Here is a 20,160-nt window from a genome sequence, read left to right as displayed (position 1 = left end):
ATGTTTTTAACATAATAACAAGACAATTGTTCTGAGGAACTACAACAACAGAGGACATATCAGCCTCCCCCTATGATACAAAGGCCCAAATTTTGACCTAGCGAAGCCCTACACCTTTAATTTTCCAAGGTGAAATCAATGCATTAGAACTCTGTGTACAAGAAATACTTTTTTTTATAATGGCCTTATGTTTGCTTATTAGTCAATATATATATCTCATATGGGATGCATATTCTTTTTTTTGTTGAAGGGTTGCGTGAAAAAAAAGCCAGGATGAACAGTGAGCATCGAACCCATGACTATCGGGTCTAGAGCCGAGCGTACATCTTGCTAAACACTTGGCCACCACGGTCCCCTAAACAAATACTTAAAAAGGGATTAAAAGGTGCATACACACAAATTCTCAGAGAGCCAAACCACTGAAGACTAGAGTTTTCTCTCCAATTCAAAATTGGTCAGGGAATGCTTAAAATACCTCCAACTCTAGGAAAACAAGATAAGTTAGTCTGATGTGGGTGACAGGACATGAGGGGTTTGAAGGAAACTGGCTGACAAGAAAAACAGGAGCAGTTCTCATATCCTTTGAACCAGAACCGCAAATTGGCATAACTTAAAGCATGCTAAAAGTGGAACTGAACAAAAGGACGGAGAATAAAATGCCCACACTAAATGATTTGACCAGATGCAAAACAAAGCAGTTCCTCAATATATATAGAAAAATGTACCTCCTTCTCAGGTTACAAAAATTAAGAAAAATGATGGGCCTTTTTACAGGCCAGTACCACCTTAAAAAATGGCCAAAACTGAGACTGAAATCTGATGATTCTGTCATGAAAAAGTATTTATGTGACTGAAATGTTTTAATCTGGAAGCAGTACAGCTCCTTTGAAAGGGCAATACTATTTCCAACAGAAATTAGTGAAGAGGAACCATGGAAAGTGTTCAACTATATTAAAGATAGTGCACTTTCCAAGGTGTAAAAGTAAAGAAGGGTCAATTCTTCAGGCCACCAGTGACTATGGTGAATCTGCAGGGTGATAAACCTTGGTCATAACTGGTTATTTTAGCCTGCCTATCATTGCTTGGTTGATCTGCCAGAATGTTTCTGCATTTTGTCAGCTTCAGTTTTTGAAAATACTACTGACGAAAGTGAATTGTTAAAGCGTGTCTGACAGAACAGCTCAGTGAGGATAAACCAAAATGATATGTAAAGGATCTGTACTGGTCTACTGTGCATCTCCATTGTTGCCTAGAGCTTCTCAACAAGATGCTTTTTACCAGATCCCAAAGCTTTTTCAAGGGCTTCCATGCTCGAACTTTTTCTCTCCCAGGAGTAGGAATTTCAGCCTTTACTCTGAGGACAAGTTCCTTTGTTTCTTCTTCATCCTGGTGTCTGAAATCTGGAAAGGCTTGTTTTCACCACTCTGAGTCTGTACATACACCTCTGTAGTCTGCAGTGTCCAGTTGACACTCCAACTATTATTCTAGTCCTAAATTTAGTAGTTCAGCCACTTCCATTCAAAAAAAAAAATTTCGTGGTCCACTTGACCAATTAATATCTTACAATTAATTAAAGTTTTCAGTTGAGATAAAAAAGTCAATGGCACGAGCGGGATTCGAACCCACGATCTTCGGCTTGCAAAATTTTGACATTGAACAACATTGAAAAATGGCAAAAAGGAGGGAAAATTCAAAAGGTGTGGTTGAGGTTGGAAGTTGGTGTTCGAGTGGATCGAGGTCACGATAGCTCAAGTGGTAGAGCAGTGGCGTATCAAGCCGAAGATCGTGGGTTCGAATCCCGCTCGTGCCATTGACTTTTTTATCTCAACTAAAAACCTTAATTAATTGTAAGATTTTTAGAAATGTTAAAATATTTTTATGCTTGTGTTTCAACCTAGACCACCTTGTCATAAAACAAATTTATCAAAAATATTTATTAATAAAAGTCATAGATAAGTTCACATAGGATTCATTATTCATACATAAGAAAATTAATTAGAAAAATTTACAAATAAAACTGTCTAAATCATATGTTATATTATTTTGCTTGATAAATAATTTTTGATAATTTTTAAATTACTCAATTAGGCCCATTTTTAAACTTGATATTAATTAATACTGTGATTAAATTGCGAACAAATTACTTGATACAAAATTCGCAACACGACACATTATAATCAAAATCAAATATCAATTTGTTTACAAATACAGCCATGAGGTATTCATCATGCAAAGCAGCGGACTTATCAAAGTTCGGTAAAAGTCACAAACAGCCAATGCCAGAAATGAAGCCGCCAAACGACATTGACCTGACTAAAGGCACTCTGTTCATCCCGAGGGAGGAAGATGTACAAACCATTCAACACCCGGTGATTGTCCAACTTATGCCAAAGGAACGCTTAGTCAAAAATCGATTCATAGAGTCGGTAAGATCATATGAGCATCTTAATTTAAATACAATAAATATTTTTGAGCCATTTGTTAAAAATATGAATTAACATTTCATGAAATATGTTTTTTTAATTCATATGTTGTAATCAAATAACCATACTTTGCTATAAGAACCAACTTTCAAAATTTTTAATTAATATCAATGAAATTTACAAATTACAATTATTAAAATTAAAGTTAATTATTATTAATTATTAAAGTCGAAGTCACGATAGCTCGAGTGGTTCGAGCAGTGGCGTATTAAGGTGATGTGCAAGGGGTTCAAATCCCGCTCGTGACACTAACTTTTTCATCTTTATCAAGACCTTAGATAAAAAGAATAATTAATTGAAATAATTCAAATTCATAATTTCTTATAATCCAAAAAAATTAGTAATAAACACGAAAATCAACATAGATTTTTTAAATATTTTTTTTATATGCAATGTTGTTTCTCATAGATTGAAAACTTTGTTTTTACAATTTTTTGAGTTGATTTTGTTATTTTATTTATTTATTACATTGAAATACTGCTGCCTGTATTGTTTTTTATCACTGCATTTTGCAAAACATTGATCTTTCCAATATAAGGGATGGAATTTAAAATAAAACTGCTAAATTATGTAAAATGAGACATGTTTGTGTGTGTGCATTTTTCAGCTCTACATGAAATATCCTCATCTTCTACCGAAACAACTACCTGCCGATGGAATCCATTCATTAACAGTCCCAAATAGAAATGAGCACTATACGACTTCGTACATGCATGATTTTGGTAAGTCCGTAACGTCTTGATATTTGAATGTTGATGTTCCGGAGGGTGGAAGGCGGAAGGGAGGGAGAGAGAGAGACCCAACAGTGAAGATGGATAAAGCTGACAAACTTAAATAGCTTGGATATGCCAAAATTTTCAGAAATACCAAAACAACCTAAAGTTAAGATTTCGGTTAAAAGGAGTCTGCCTCTTTACGACCTTACCAATATTAAACTATTGGGCAATCTCCATTGAGTCTTGAGCACTTCATTAAGCGTAAGGATTTTTATCTGAACCCAGAGCTTTGTTATCAGCTCTCGTTGTCGTAAAATAAATATTTCAAAATACTTGTAATTACAAGTCATAGATTAGTTCTCATTTCATTCAGGCCTCCAGGCTTTGGGTTTTCTCATCCCAGGAGTAAGAATCTCAAGTCTTTGCATCGGCAGAGGATATTTTCCACTGTTTCTATTTATCGGTCTCAATGCCCTGGGTACTCCCAACAAAGTTGATTTTTACAATTGGTTGACAGAAGACATATTCCGCTGTTTCTTCTTCTCCTTAATATGTTCATAGGTTTGTTTCTACTGGTCTAAGTCTTTAGAAATATCTCTGGAGTATGCACTGTCCAGTCAGCAGACCTGCTATATGTATTTTAGCCGTTTATTCCTTTGATAGGCCTTTTATGAACTTTTTTACATGTCTGTGTCTGGGAACTCAATTTTATTGAATGAAAGCTTAGTTTTAACCCATTGTCTTATGGATCTGGGTTTTTCACAATTCGGTTGCCATAAAAAGATTCAAGGCAGAAAACAAAACAACTACAGAACATAAATTAAGATGTTCTTGATCATCCTTGTCTGTCCTAACTAATTGCTAACTTTTTTAAACTTAACTAACTGCTAACAAATATGAGCAGGGGTTTGTTTTTTTTTGAGAAAGAGTTGATTGTAGGACTCCAAAAGTATTAACCATATTTTAAAAGTGGCTAATGAGAACCCCTGAAAAAGAATAAACTCATTCTATCATTAAGTATATATAAACATTATTTAAAAATATTTTCTTTGGTGATTGATCAGCCTTCTCAGTTTAAATATATTTTTTCTTTCCAAAAGGTAGATTGGGGATGAGGCCAGGAAGACAGAAACAACATTTATTTTCTTGTCGAGCTTTCGGCAGAATATATCGCCTTCATCAGGACTTCGAAAAAAATCGTTATACTATATGAACAGGTACATGTGTGGATAACGGATAGCCGGTAGAAAGATGTTAGGGATAGGGAGTTTTCGAAGTTGTCCTGATGAAGGCGATATATTCTGCCGAAAGCTCGACAAGAAAATAAATGTTGTTTCTGTCTTCCTGGCCTCATCCTCAATCTACCTTTTGGAAAGAAAAAATATATTATTTTAAAATAATTTCACAGCTCCAATGAAGGACCGATTTGAACTTACAAGGCGGCCAAGGATAACAGAACAAAAAAACCGTTTGTCAATAAGGGATCCATACAGGCCGTATCCACCTGGTTTATTTAACAATTCAATTACAAAACAAGCCAGTCAGAATTGGCCTTATGAACCTAAGCCGGAAAGTCTGTTTATGATCATTTTAAAGAAAATATAGCATATTTTAATCGTATTTGATTTTCAGCATTAGCTAGGCCTACCAAAATTTACCGTAAATCTTCAGAATACAACGATAATTACAACAGGATGGCGAAGCTATTTAACCGTCTGAATGTCTATTCAAACAAGAAAATTGTCTTAAAGCATCAAAACACGTTTCCACCATTTGAAAATCGACGTTACAGACTCAATGAGGAATGAATGAATATTAAACAATAAAGCAGTCATGTGATAAAAAAATCTGAAATATTTTCATTAGAAACTAGTTAACCGGAAATGTCATGCCAGCAAATATAAAATAATATTAGAAAAACAAAAATTATTCTTTTGTACTGGACACCTCAGCACACACACAAAATGATAAATATTTGTTTAAATACAAAAATTAATAGCTGACCAAAGATTAATTCGTTGATTCGTTGACCTCCAAATATGCTAAATAAAGTTGTATAACATTCACACCCTGTTGCTCGAGGCTGATTAATGCAATGCAAAGAGAATCCAGATTTATGCCCTATCGAAAAAGGATAATGTTAAATAAAACGACTCTTGACACAGCTTAAGATATATTTATTTTCTATGCAACAAATGTAACATCTTCCTTCTTCTTAGACTATATTTGTGTGTAGTATTTAGTGACCGTTAATTAATGATTATTTGGAGATCGTGAGATGCGGTTTTGTGTAATACAGGTTAATTAAAACATATTCTTTGTTGTGCCAATGTTTTGATCTTTATTTAGATCTTCAGGCTCAAGTGTGTGTTTTCTGTGTAGAAGCCACAGCTGGGTTTCGTGTTGCGAGTGTTCACACCTTGGCGGTGCTCTGTCAGGAGACTGATCACAGTCCTAGTTCAGTTGCGGTTGCCATCCAGTAATTCCTTTGTAAGTTTTTACGGATGGCCCTTCTTTGAATCTCTTTGCATGCCTTATGCCTAGGGTATTGTTTTTAAGAGGTTGGGGGGGGATTAGGGTTCAGGACTTCAGGAGTCCAACATGTCATCCTTTTCATTGCCTCTATGCCCTGAATGGGGGTCTCTATGCCAGGGTCAGGTCATTGGAGCAGCTTACTTCTGTGAGAGCCTCCATCCAGTTCTAAACACTCTTTGCCTTCACCTCACATGATGCTGGTCCCTGTGAAATACCTGAGTCATTGTCCACAGAAAAGGTCCACATGGTATCCTTCCCTTGTTGGGTTTCTCCCCAGACGGTCCATAGGTGGGTGTTTAGCTTCAGGTTGGAGGATTTTAACCTTGGCCAGAATCCTATCTGTGCCACTGGTCTCCCAGTTTTAGAGTCCGGTATGTAGGTTATGCAGGCAACTGGTCTGGGTTTATCGTCCCCCGCCAGAGTCTCGAGGACTTCAGCACTCTCATGTTTGACCTTTGAGTGCACTTGTTCATCTTCAGTTACAATGTCTGTGTTTTTCCAGCTGATACTTTTTCATAGGCCAGCATGATGGCATCCTCAAGGGAGGCATCCTTAACCTTTCATTTTATTGAGTAGCCTTTCTCTACCACAGCTATCTTGACTTGTGTCAAGGCCCCCTTAGTAGGATACCTCCTTCATGGAGGGTCTTGCTTTTTTGGCACTGCTTTTGGGGGGTGCTGTCTTCCAACCTTAGCCTCTTCATTTGGCATTTGGGCCAGTTTTTTGGTCACACGAGCTGGATTGTTCTCCTGTTTCTTTTTCATTGTCAGCTTCAGGGTCGCCTTTATGAAGTTGTCCCAGATTATCATCTACTCCTTCCTTCAATAGGGTTGCTAACCTGTTTCTTGAGAGGAGGACCTTAATAATCTCATCTGCCAGAGTTGTTCCATCTCCTCCAGGCTGTATTTTGGTTTGGTACTGCTGCCTGGTTGAGTCGACTCTAGGCCTGTCCTGGGTGTTTTTTTTCTTCAATAGGTTCCATATAGTTCCTACTTTGAGAGCTATTGTATCCCGTCTGTGCCTATAGCATGTCTGGTTTATTAGCATGTTCGTATGTCTGGTTCATTGGTTGAATTTCTTCTACGGTTACAATGTACACTCCTGGGGCAGGCACCAAGTCTGTAAATCGGTTGGTGTCTCCTCCGCTTTCTTGGAAAATCTTCACTACCATGCCGGATTATACCGATCGTCCTCAAATGCTCATTCAGTCTGCATGTCCTGTTAGGATTTGAAGTTTTTTCCCGCTTCCTTTAATACTGTTTGGTTTTCTTTTCAGAAAGTGTAGAATTTACTTGTAATAATCCCACTATTCTATACACCAGCTGAGAGATAATCCGCCCAACCCCCTGCCTCATCATATCTTTTCCCAGTCTGTCTCTGTCCACTGAAAAAGTAACATCTCACCTGCACTTTCTTTTAAAAACTGCCTTAAACCATCAGCTCTTTTTTAATCGTTTTTTTGGAAGGACAGCCAGACAGCAAGACATTGCTACCACCGGAAATAGTAACCTCTTCGCTCCTTCTCTTTCCTTCCTACAGAAAAACTCCCGATAGCTATACATACCTAAGTTTCCACTCTACTCCTGTGTCCAAGGACCCAGCATACAGTAACTTTTTTGCATACCTAATTTAGTTTTGCAATTCAGCACCATCTTTAAAGTAATAATGTCTGAACTTAGTGCTCTGATGGCTGCCAGGTTATCTGGCATGGTGGCTATGTTCTTCTTTTTGTACTTTTGTTCAGTTGAACTGAGTATTCCGATGGGATCTGATGTTGGTTAAAACAAAAAAATCCATATGAATCAAACATTAATTTAATGAACCACATTAAAAAGAATCACTGGTTATACATGTATAAAAATAACTTTACACATTTACAAAAATTTACATCACTGAGATCGTATAAATGTATAATTAGTATAGGAATTTTCATCAGTATTCTGTACAAAAAAATTACATAAATTATGTACAAATATTGAAAGTAAAAATAAATAAAAAGCAGTATGATACAATACATTTATGGCGAAATGAAATACGTAATGGCTTGAAATTGCCTTTAGGACATTTGTCTTGTGTGAATAATTTTTTCTCTCTCTCGTTAAGGCAAAACAGGCAATCAGTCTCAAAATCTGAATATCTACATTATACACAACACAAACGCTAATCTTTAATAAACTATTCACAACATATAGATCAACATATTGTCACACACTAATATCAATTTAACTTTATACAAATACTATGTGGTTTTTATTTATACATATATATTTTTTTTAAACATATCTAGTCAATTGTGTGTAAAATTCTTGAAGACAGACTTGGAGTTGAGGAAAAGTTGGTCTGTCTTCTGGTAACATCGCCCAGCAATATGCCATCACAGCGAACCTGCATTTCAAAAGATAAGTAGTAAAATGATTGAAAATGATTATGTAGTATTTTAAAAGCTTACAGTTCATCTGGGCAATTAATGGGCTGCGCTAATCTGTATCCATCTCGTAAATATGCGGTGATTTCGAACGGATCAATTTCTACATATGGCTGTTGGGCAAGTGTTGTTAACTCCCAGAGGACGACACCGAACATCCACTACAAAAAAATAAAATTAATTTAATTCTACACCTGACATATTAAATTGTGATTTGTTTGAAGTAAAACTTACAACGTCTGAAGATGTTGAAAACGTTTTCTGCGTAATGCTCTCAATAGCAAGCCACTTAACAGGCCTGTTTTCATTGTCACCAAGGCAGTGATAATCAGCAGGGAAGAGATCTCGAGAAAGAGCATTATCAGCTATTTGAACTCTCAATTTGTCATCGATACTGAAAAAAAATTAAAACGTTAAATTTTTTGTGTAAAGTAATACAAAATATATTTGATAATTTTAAGAATGTGCACTTACACACAGTTACGCGTGGCAAGATCTTTATGAAGTAGCCTCTTTTTATGTAGATACTGCATCCCGCTGATTATTTGTAAAGCCATATCGACGACTTCCTGAGTTGTCAAAGTGTGGGCCACTCCTTCCGGGCAAAGTTTGCACTTTTGTAAGAACCTTTTAAGATTTGTATAACCCTGGTGGGGGTAAATGAGAAAAGGAGCTGTATGGTCTTCAATTGAAACTCCGAGAATCGAAAGGATGTTCTTGTGGCTCAGGCCATACATCGTCATGCCTTCTTGAAGCAAGAGAGATACTTGTATAGTCGATGCTTGGTCTGTAAAAGAAAAAATATTAAATAACCATCAAACTCGATTGTATTCAAATCAACTCACCAGTAACAGTTTTAACAAGGACTTCTTCTTCAATTCCGTCTTCCTCTGTGTACGATCCCCTGTAGACTTTTCCAAATGTTCCTTCAAGAACGATGCTCTTCAATCTGACGCGACACCTCTGGATTGTGAGTTGGGCAATTCTGTGATGTAGATCAACCGGGTTTGTCGGTGCGAAATTCGCCGTTGTTCGGTGTCTTGAACTTGCACAAGAGCCACTTGAAGATCCACAGCTCATGACAGGAGCAGGAGCCAGAAACGGACCACCACTGCTGCTTGACCCCAATCTTGATTCCCTGATCAAACTAAATGGAATCATTAGTCGATAATTTCTTTTTTACAGGGTAAAACTACAATCAGAATAGCAATAATAAAAAAGGCAAGTTTGTTTATTGGCATAAAGTTCTTAATTATCAGAGACAAAAAATAATTGGTCAACGTTAATTCACTAATTTCGTGGTCCGCTTGACCAATTAATATATTATAATTAATTAAGGTTTTTAGTTGAGATAAAAAAGTCAATGGCACGAGCAGGATTCGAACCCACGATCTTCGGCTTGATACGCCGCTGCTCTACCACTTGAGCTATTGTGACCTTGATCCATTCGGGCACCAACTTCCCATCTCAACCGCACCTTTTTGAAGTATACTTCACTAAAGCTCTCCGTGGCCATTTCATTTGTCGTCGAGAATCCAATCCGTTTACACGACATTTGAAAAATGGCAAAAAGGAGGGAAAATTCAAAAAGGTGTGATTGTGATGGGAAGTTGGTGTCCGAGTGGATCGAGGTCACGATAGCTCAAGTGGTAGAGCAGTGGCGTATCAAGCCGAAGATCGTGGGTTCGAATCCCGTTCGTGCCATTGACTTTTTTATCTCAACTAAAAACCTTAATTAATTGGTCAACATGTTTAAATGTTAATCTTCTGTCTTGCATTAACTCTGTTTAATTTAATTATTAAGCATCAACAGATATACTTAATTCACATTGAAATTTTAAAAATTATAACTTTGTTTACGTTACACCATGACCTCTTGAATTTTATCTTTTGATATCAGCTAAAACATCAGAGGGGTTGGGAACTGTTTTAAAGGTTGCACCCACCCTCCTTTTTATCTCCCCTTATATAAGCTAACACCCCAATACTTGGCTGGTTTTATTTATCAAACCATTGTTTTTTTGTCTTTTTCATAGGAAGCAAATTCGAATAAAAAAGACAGAAAATAAAACTAAATTTGCTTTGCAATACATCTCAGTAACTTTCTTAATTAGAGTATTTTTTTAAAATATGATTGTAACACTTACTTTGAGTTGTGCAGGCTGCTTTTATTTGTACGCAGGTAGCATGCCAATAGAGCAATGGCCAGAAGTGTGGCTAAAGCACAAGCGGAACTTATCGCGACATAAACCGCAGCAGATGCATCATCACCAGACCCTGAATGCACTGCATCTTGTCTAACTCCAAATCCAGGTCCAAAGGCTGAATTACCTAAATGAAAATCAACGGTCAGTATCAAATTCTAAATAAGATCATGCAATATAATAAAATTAATTAAAATAAAATAAAAATAAAAAGTACTTTTGATATGAGGCGATGGTGTACCTCTGAGGCAAATCTTCCTTCTCTTGAAGCTGAGGTGTGTGATGTTATTTGTTGCCCTGTTAAGAGTAATGTTGACAGTAATTACGACGTCAACCTCTGCTTCGGTGACGCCAGAACAAGGAAGCCGAATTGCAAAAGTCTGATTAGTTGTCGGTACATTCCCTTGTGATGAAATATTAAGCTGGGCAGGTCGCATCGCCTCCGGGTCGGATGACTCCACAACTATGCTGTATGGAAGCTGCATAAACAAAAATCAATATTCGTGTTATTCTTTATGACATGGAGGAAAACTTTTTGTTAAGTCTGTATAATTTAACATGATTAGGCTTAATGTAATTAGAAAAAAGCCTATAAAACAAAACTATGCAGTTAACTACAAAAATTGTTTAATTTTTGTTTCAGAGAAGGGAAATGAAAATATTTTCCCAGCCGTCCACCCGATTTTTTTTCACTTCCTAAGATCTGGATAAACAAAATCCCGCCTTCTGCCGGGGACGGTGACTCTCAAATAAACACAAACGATTTAAAATAGCGCACATTCACGTGCTCAAGGTCCAACAAACACTTGACATTATGCGTGTTCATCTCCGTTTGCTTTTATACCCCTGATCAAAAGGAGACGGTGAGCAGGTCGTGTCAAGACGGTGAAAAAGAAAACTGAATTAATGATCAGATGACATGATTTTCTCTCTCTTTATCTTCTTAATGATCCTTCAAAGACAAATTTCAATTGGGCAAAGTTCAACAAACAAACGGCCATTCTAACTCGCAGACATTTAAACATATTAATCAATCCCGTTCTGAACGAATTTAGCCTCCATACATATCTGTCTAACTGGGATGCATTAAAATCTGACAAGACATGACATCATTTTTAAAAAAACACCATTGCACGATCGTCTTTGCGGAAATAGAATCATACCAAAAAATACGTTCCAGGGCAAAGATGCATGGGAGTGCTCAAAGGATCATTGGCCAAATTTTATCTACATAAATGATGCGTATGGTTATATTTCACTTTATATTTAAACAGAAGAATGTCGCAGTCAAAGGGCTACCTTAAGTAGAAGCGCTGCGCTCAATGCTTTTTAAAAAATCAATGAACTGCACTGGCCATCAGAAAAAAGCCCAACTTTGGAAATGCATATTTTCTCAGCCTTTTAAGTCAGAGCTGCGCTAGGGTCTCATTTTTTAGAAAATTTTACGATGCACAAGGTGGCTTTCTTAAATGTTGTCCTAGCTTCAGTCATTCATCAGTGAATTCAAATTCGGGAACATGTCAATTTTTGCACGTTTTACGAAAACTCCACAAATTGAGCTGTGGAGCCCGGAAATCGTCCTGGAGCGGTGCCCTATAGCAAATGATAGAAAATTTTAGGCATTCAATTGGTCACTTTACACTTTGCCCGATTTCTCAAAAGTTTACGAGTTATTCGCGATTTTTGGGCAAAAAACGTGGTTTTTTACGTGCTTATGGACAAACCTTATCTCTAACTCATTCACTCTCTCTCTCTCCCTCTTTCCCGATTTTCAAGAATGCATATGTCATGTTTTCGCAAATTTTACGCTCTACAACTTTTATTCCGAGGACTTTTTCAAAAAAAGTGAACGAGGCGACAATTCTTACTTTGACCTTTTGGGATGCTTCTGCTGTGGATAACCACTTGTTTATCTTATCATGGAAATTTAACTTTTCCTTCTCATTTCACAGGTGTTGTTTGGCAGTTTGGCTTCGAACATTGAAACAACAGGTTTATGTATGATAAAATCGGGAGGGCGAATTTTATTATATTTATATGTAATATTATTAATACTTTGTAACAGTTCCCGAATTTTTGAAATGACTGACGAATGACGGAAACTAGGAAAATATTTTAAAAAGCCATCTTGTTCAGCGTAAAAGTTTCAAAAAAATAAGACCTAGCGCAGGTCTGTGACAACAGTCTGAGAAAATATGCATTTCCAAAATTGGCTATTTTTCCGCGAAAAAACCTGGTGGTCGGTTTTTTTAATGGGCAGTGTATATTGAAAGAATCAAATTTGACCACTTTACTTAGTCGGTCTATTCTCGCTAGTGTTTCTTAACTTATACACGCTTCGAATTCACGTCATCTTCAGTGGGGAGAGTTCTTTAGAACGTGTATTGTAATATATGGACCAAGTAAAGTGATCAATTCAGCGCGTGTTCAAACGCTATCAAACTAGCAAACCACTTTTTCTATGATGTGACTGGCATTCCTTGTTAAATTTTAAGGTTTCTTTGGTTCTGTTCGTACTTTTTCAAAATGCTGATACCTCCGACGTATATCAACCCTCGAGGTGCCGGTGTTTTTGAAAAAAAGCCCATTTGTAAGTATGTCGGGTTCGAATGAAGGGCCGCTGGATTCGAACCCGGGACCTTTACCTTACAGTGATGAGCGACGTGTCAACGCCTAAACAGTTTCGGGCTCCGACGCCCCCTCCGGCGGGTTTAAGTTTGTATAAGCAATCTGTGCAGTCCGGAAATTTGTCGTGTGTTTGCACGAGGCGGAAATTGCTGCCTCCTCCTTTTGGTAAATATAAGCTCGTGAAATCGGTCTTCAGCGAATGAAACAGTCTGTCATTTAGCCCGTAGTCCTTTTCGACAAGTTGTCCTATAACACGTCCTACGTGATGTGCTAATTCTTCGGGTGAATTTATTGCTCTGTTGAGTATGTTCGTAAGTGATCGTTAATAGCTTAATATAAACATTCTAAGTGCTCTTAACGAGGACTAACTCTAAAGAAATACTTGAGGAAGTGATTTAATTAATTTGATAACAATACGAGATCGTTCAAATAAAAATAGCATAGTAATGCGTTTCAAGTGCATTTTGAGCCTCCACCTTTATTTCTAATTTACAACTTTAACGTCAAGCTTTTAGAAAAGGTTTATTTACATTAAGGCATAATCTCAGGGGAGTTTAAATGTAAATATGCACAAGCCGTTTGAAACTATGTAATATTTGTGACTAGATAAAAAATAAAGTCCGGGAGAAGGGATATCACAGTACTCCTCACATAAAACATCTGTCAAAAGCTACTGTCAGATTTGTCCTTATCTTATCCGGCCTTATTTGTACAGAGAAACAGATTCAGGAAAGGTAGATAAGATTAGATTGAAAAAGAAGAAGTGATTTCAATAAAAAAAAAAAGGCTCGAAGAAAAATACAAATGTGGCCAAAAAGGCGTCTAATTTCCTGCTCTTCCGCGCTACGAATGAATTCGAATTAACGGAGTATTATCAGGATTGGAATTAATCCCAGGAATTCTTTAACTGGCGGGGAAAATTTTAATTTACAGACCGTTGAATTAATTGGATTTGATATGAAAACGAAAAGAATTCCTTAATAAAGCGATATTCCGATTAATGAGGTAGATCCGTTAATTTTGAAATTTAAAATATGTTGACATTAGTTTAAACTGTCAATCCGAGCTTGAAAAAAAGAGGATTTATTCGATGGACTACATTTACATCAGTCGTTGGCTTAACTGAACATAATTACATGAAATACACAAAATGTTTGCCACTCCGGAGGTTCTGAGTTTCAATTCGACCACGACCCATGATTTTTTAATTGATCATAATATGGAAAAGTATTGGAATGTTATTCAGATATCGTGAGATGCGGTCTGGTGTGATGTAGGTTTTAGAAAAACATTTTCTTTATCGGGCCAACGTTTCGATCTTTATTGAGATCATCTTCAGGGCCTGGGATTTACAAACATTGTTTACATTGCATACATATTTTGCATTGTATAAATTCACTTTTCCACTTCCTAAATTTATTTGTTAAATGTAAACAATGTTTGTAAATCCCAGGCCCTGAACATAATCTCAATAAAGATCGAAACGTTGGCACGATAAAGACAATGTTTTTCTGAAACCTACATCACACCAGACCGCATCTCACGATATCTGAATAATTATCGATTAACGGTCACTAATCTCTACACATTTCTACACGAGAAGTATTGGAATGTTTTGTTTGACCCCTCGTCTGCGCCACCAAAGGGTTGGACGTCCTGCTGAATAACAGGAACTATTTTTCCACTGTAAGCATATAACACCTCACAGTAGTAGTCTTGATGTGAAAAAAAATTAATACAAAAATATCTACCCTAACTTTCATTTTTCGCTAAAAGATTCCTTCTCTAGATTATTTCAATACACCAACTGTCTACAAGGTGAAATTCCCATTCCCAAAGTCAAGATGTTATGATACAGCTCTTTAATCACTTCTTGTTAAATGCTCGGATTTCTCACAAATAAAAGGCAGCTTTATAACACCTTAAGAAAACGCGATATGGAAATTCAGCATAACATTCCAATATTCCGTACTGCCCAGTCCACCTCAGAAGATCCTTGATGCTTTTATGATCTAACGAAACTACTCATACAGACCTAAATATTAAGGTCAAGATATAATACCTCCTGGTCTGAAAATTTCATAAAGCCTTCCTAACAGCATAAATACCCAAATCGAGAGATTCAGCCCGACGACACCCTCCTCGACTGAAGAGGCGTTGGTCGCGCGGTCTACCAGGTGACAGAACAGTGATGACTCTAGTCTTAATTAAATAGACAAAATTTGTGTACTGCCAAATTGGTAGTTTCTCCACTTTTTCTTTAATTGTATGTATATGTCTTATCTCAGAGTTACTTTTTACCAAATTGTTTTTCTTGGGGGGCTACCAACAGTGAAGTCATATAGCCTCCTCGCACGTCTTGCCGGGGTACTCGATATGCCACCGTCGGTCCCCTCTTAATCACATAGTCACAATTTTAATTATCTAAAAATAACACATGTAATATTACACGTCCCCTAAGAAGTGGAACAGGAGAACTACCTTTATGTCAGGGGTCATGCCTACTCGCTCCCTGTAACGGGCCAAGACACCCTTCGATCATATGTGACTCACTGAGCAACCTTCCTCTACAACCAGGGCACCTGCGCGGGTTTTGACCCAAAAGTAGGTATCCGTGTGTCAGTCGAGTATGGCCTAGTTAAGTTCAACTAGTTGGGGGTTGCAGACTAGGTGTCAGAACGACTTACGATATATTTTCCAAATTAACCTCGAATAAAATTCCAAAAGCTGTGTCAAGTTTCGTACCCAGAGTAATTTAATTATTTAACTAAGATATTTTTTTAATGGTTATTTGTTTAATGATGCTCTCATAGAACATAGGGTAAACATTATTGTGTTTTTAAGCAACGGAAAAATATATGACAAATATACAGGACCACAGCGAGTTGGTTCATTTCTTTAATATTCAACGTAATACGATAATAACGAGAAAAATCAAGACATCATTTTTTTACGAGGGTTCGCAACGCCAGAGGTCATATAAACCTCAGGTGTTTTTGAAAAAAAGCCCATTTGTAAGTATGTCTGGTTCGAATGCAGGGCCGCTGGATTCGAACCCGGGACCTTCACCTTACAGTGAAGAGCGCCATGTCAATGCCTAAACCATTGTCCCCCCCCCCCAATTTTCATTAAATAATCAAGTTTCTAAATTAAATTTCGATATAAATTTCAAAATGTCTGACTCGATACTAAAAGTCCAAGATAGCAGACTTGCGAATATCAAGTATTTTTTTAAAGTAATTATTTATGTACGCATTTTTTGTTGAAAACAGTTTGAAATATAGTCTGAAATAAAAGGATGAAGTACAATTTTTCGAAATAACAAACAGCTCGAAGTCGATGCAAATATTTAACCTTAATAAATAAAACTTAAATGTAAACAAAGGGAAAACACACGGTATAAAACCGATAAACTAGACATGATAGGTTTTCGCGGTAATAATATAAAATTTACGACACGCTTCATATAACACGTTCTCGATGCGGATGAGGGAAAGATTTAACCTCTGAAATATAAAACGGGTCATAAATAGCTGGGGCAGGGAGGTGGAATTATATTTTTCGGATCGCGGATTTTGGAGTAAACAGAGCATCGATAATTTTTAAAGCTTGATTACCCCCGGTTTACAAAGTCGGCTCATTGCTCAATATTCTGTCGGCTTTTCGACTGCGTTCATCACCTTCGCACGATATTTCCCGAGATTTAAGATATATCCATTGGAGACAATGTTAAAGTTTAACATTTATTTGTACTTAATTTTAAAGGTGCCTTTTTGAGGACGTAATTTCGATGTTAATGAGATAAAATCCCGGCGAACGTCGCTTTTTAGATTGCAAAGTGAAAATCAATGCCCGATAAGGTTCGACTAGAGCCCTGAAAGCTCTTGAGAGATGTGAAAACCCCTTTGCTCGCCACTTTAGACGCAGATTCGGCCATTTCATTCTTGTTACTCTAAATTGAGTTTCTTTGTACGATTGGACGTTATTAAATTGTTTCTCTTACCGGTTTTCCAGCGAGGCTTTTCCAGGTGAACGTCAGCTCGTTGAGAGAGGCCGGTACTGGTACGACGAAGTTCAGCGCGTACTCGTTCAATATTCCATTCCTGACGTAGTAAAGCTCGGCGGGCAGGCCTGAAAAAAAAAGATACCATTTGAGTCAAAAGGTCGTAAATTAACGGGTGAAAAATACAAGACAAACAAAGGGTTGATGTTTAATAAAAACAGGGGATGAAAGGGCCGTTTTTACGATAACCATTAGCCAAAAGGTACAGCTTCCAGGAACTACTGAAGGTTTTAAAATAGAGCCTCTTTGTAGATCGTAAAAGAATGAATTTGGACATAAATATACCGAAATGTTCTCCAGATTCTCCGCCCGCTTTTTAAACACCGAACTGGAATGCTTTTTTTTATGATGAGCTATAAAAGAAGGTAACAGTTTAAGTAATAGCAGGTCGTGATTAAAGAAGTATAACTAACATTTTACTTATTTTATGTACAGAATAAAACCCCAATTGACTTAATAATCATAATAAACCTATAAAATTATAAAAACCAAACAAAGGAAATAGTTATATAATTGGTACATATTTAATTGTGTACTTGGTTTAATGATTATAGGAAATGCGTATTTTTGTAGAATAAGAGATCTGAGCATAACAATGAGTTCATGTTTCAATAAATTTTTATTAAGTTTCTAATTTAAACTGAGCCCACTTTTGAGCTAAGGTTTGTTGATAAGATCTGACCAGAGCTTGTCTTTCCTAGATCAAACAAAGCCAGTCTACCCACCTTTGTAGATCGTCTTGTTCTACTTTTCCGACCGTGGTTGTCACTCCAATATTTACCTTAGCCCATCGTTTATCTCCAGATCTGGATTTATGACCTTACAAATGTCACTCGCCAGGAGTAATCACAACTGGTTTTATATAGAAGGCCCCCAAAGATAAAACGAAGAATCGACGAAACTGTTTAGCTGATTTATCAAGAAAGTTTGAGAATAATCTATCATACGCGACACAGAGCATCAATCATTTGTGTGTCTCATAAGAGTTAGCAAGAATAAGCTCAATGTGAGGGTTTAGAGGGGGGCGAGGTCTCGACGCCATCTTCGTTTAAAGGTTAGGAAGGATCTCAAGTTTTGTATGTAACTTTTGTAAGAAGGATCGAATGTTCGACCACAAAAAGAATACTGAGGTCGTTGTGGAGTGAAGTTAGTGACATAGGTAATAAGGCACCTTTGTCTATTTGTCTTAGGTATGATTAAATAGGCAGAATATTGGATGGCTTGTGGCAACCCCACAGTTTTACTCCGTATATTCTCAGGGTCGCAGTCTCGTAAAGTTTAGTTCAGTTTTGATGGTTAAAACAGATTAAGGATCTAACAATTTTCGTAGTTGACAGTCAGTCTGCTGTCTAGGTACAGTGGAGGGCAAGGCCGTTTTTCCATTGTAATGTACCCCGGGTGGATTTTCCTCATCCAGTCTTGTCACTTTTTACACTAGGTTTTGACAAGCTGAAGATGTTCTTGGATGGTGGAGGTTGTTTAGATAGTATGAGGATGTATAGGAAAGTTGGCAGTATAAATTGTATACAGGATGCGACCAAGAACACCGGATTGTATTCGTTTGATATCTGAGTGTACATTGGCACACCCAATTGTAAAGTAGTAGTCTGTTAAATAGGATTAGGGTTGATAGGAAGCATGCCTGGGTGTCATCCCCAATCTAAAGCCTTGATCACATCCAGGAATGCACCTTGTTTTCTAGAATGGAGGAAATGGTGTCTGGGGGAGGAAGCCAAATTGGTGAGAAGGAATGATCTACGTGAATCTAGGATGGGTATTAAAGTTTTAAAAGGATTTTGGACATCACAGGCAGAAGGCTGATGGATCAGTTGGAGGACGGTTGGGAGGTTCGTCAGCTTAGGAATTATATTTCTGTAAGAAAGGAAAATGAGTGGAACTTAAAAATGGGAGTACACACCGTGGAAAAATACTGCAGTCTTCTGAGAAAGTTTCAAAGTATCGCGGAGGTTATTAGGTCATGTCCATTTTCTACTTGGTGATTTGTGTAGTAGTACTTGATTTCAGAAGGACGGAAAGGTTTGGAGTGAGATGAGGAGGAGTGATATACCGAGGTTATGGATTACTTGTATAAATAAAGGTGTCAACGACTGTGAACCCTCGCTGGATCGTAAAATAATGAAGACGTAACCTGTAGAATTTAGGATGGGTATCTGTTAAAAAAATCTTTCGAAGATTATGATAGATAATAAGAAGATGGCTGATGGGGGAGGTTTGTGAGCTGTAGGAATGGGAATGACTTCGGAATACTTGCATAAGAGAGGACAGAGAGTACCTTCTGAGGAAGGTTCTGAAGTAAAATGAATTATGTCCAGTGGATTATTAAAGTGTATATGTAGTACTTAAATTATGGAGGAAGGATGGACAGGTTGGGAGGGAAATGAGGAAGAAGTGGTATACCAAGTTTATGGATTATTTATTGAATAAGGTGTCAACGAATATGAACCCTCGCTGGACCGTAAAATACTGAGGACGGAATCTGAATTGGTGAGGCGTGATTCTTGGTGAATCAGTTTTAAAATAAGTCTTTCTACGATATTGGAGGATAAGGAAGATGGCTGATGTGTTGTAGGAGGATAAGGTTGGAAAATTTGTGAGCTTTAGAAATTGGAATGACTTCGGAATACTTGCATAAGAGAAGAAAGTCAGTACCTTCTGAGGAAGGTTTCGAAGTAAAATGAAGGTAATTATGCACAGTGGAGTAACACTTTGTGTAAGTAGAACTTAACTTATGGAGGAAGGATGGAAAGGTTGGGAGGGAGATGAGGATGAAGTGGCACACCATACCGAGATTAGGCATTATTGTATTGAAGAAGGTGTTTACGACTATAAAACCTCGCTGGATTGCAAAATAATGAAGACGGGAGCTGAATTGATGAGGAGTGATTCTTGGTGAATATAGGAAGGGTATCTGTTTTAAAATAAGTCTTTCCAAGATTTTGGAGATTATAGGAAGATGGCTGATGTATTGTAGGAGGATAAGGTTGGAAAATTTGTGAGCTTTAGAAATGGGAATGACTTCGGAATATTGCATAAGAGAGGAAAGTCAGTACCTTCTGAGGAAGGTTTCGAAGGAAATTAAGATAAT

General features: G+C 37.2%; 2 protein-coding genes across 4 annotated transcripts in view; one reads left to right on the top strand and one right to left on the bottom strand.

The window, feature by feature from the left end:
* The first annotated feature begins 2,002 nt into the window (after positions 1-2,002).
* LOC106662094 lies at positions 2,003-5,059 on the top strand. Its single transcript, XM_014385903.2, has 4 exons — positions 2,003-2,426; positions 3,091-3,205; positions 4,608-4,772; positions 4,832-5,059. Exons 1-4 carry the CDS (start codon positions 2,214-2,216, stop codon positions 5,005-5,007), a joined length of 669 nt encoding a protein of 222 aa, XP_014241389.1. The 5' UTR covers positions 2,003-2,213; the 3' UTR covers positions 5,008-5,059.
* Positions 5,060-7,532: 2,473 nt separating this feature from the next.
* The window catches only part of LOC106662337 (tyrosine-protein kinase Drl), a 144,168-nt gene continuing 131,540 nt past the window's right edge, over positions 7,533-20,160 (bottom strand). The window contains exons 2-9 of one of the 3 annotated variants that reach the window (XM_014386368.2): positions 16,995-17,122; positions 10,581-10,842; positions 10,307-10,490; positions 9,005-9,306; positions 8,634-8,946; positions 8,394-8,553; positions 8,184-8,320; positions 7,533-8,119 (exon numbers count right to left, since the gene is read on the bottom strand). In XM_014386368.2, coding sequence (XP_014241854.1) covers positions 8,008-8,119; positions 8,184-8,320; positions 8,394-8,553; positions 8,634-8,946; positions 9,005-9,306; positions 10,307-10,490; positions 10,581-10,842; positions 16,995-17,122 — 1,598 coding nt within the window. In that variant the 3' untranslated portion in view covers positions 7,533-8,007. The remainder of the gene's footprint in view (positions 8,120-8,183; positions 8,321-8,393; positions 8,554-8,633; positions 8,947-9,004; positions 9,307-10,306; positions 10,491-10,580; positions 10,843-16,994; positions 17,123-20,160) is intronic. The other 2 variants (XM_024224982.1, XM_014386369.2) reach the window with 2 other exon arrangements.

This window comes from Cimex lectularius, unplaced genomic scaffold (assembly GCF_000648675.2).
Source record: "Cimex lectularius strain Harlan isolate CLEC.00 unplaced genomic scaffold, Clec_2.1 scaffold19, whole genome shotgun sequence".
In the NCBI taxonomy this organism is placed as follows: Eukaryota; Metazoa; Arthropoda; class Insecta; order Hemiptera; family Cimicidae; genus Cimex; species Cimex lectularius.
This window is presented reverse-complemented; position numbering and strand designations above follow the sequence as displayed.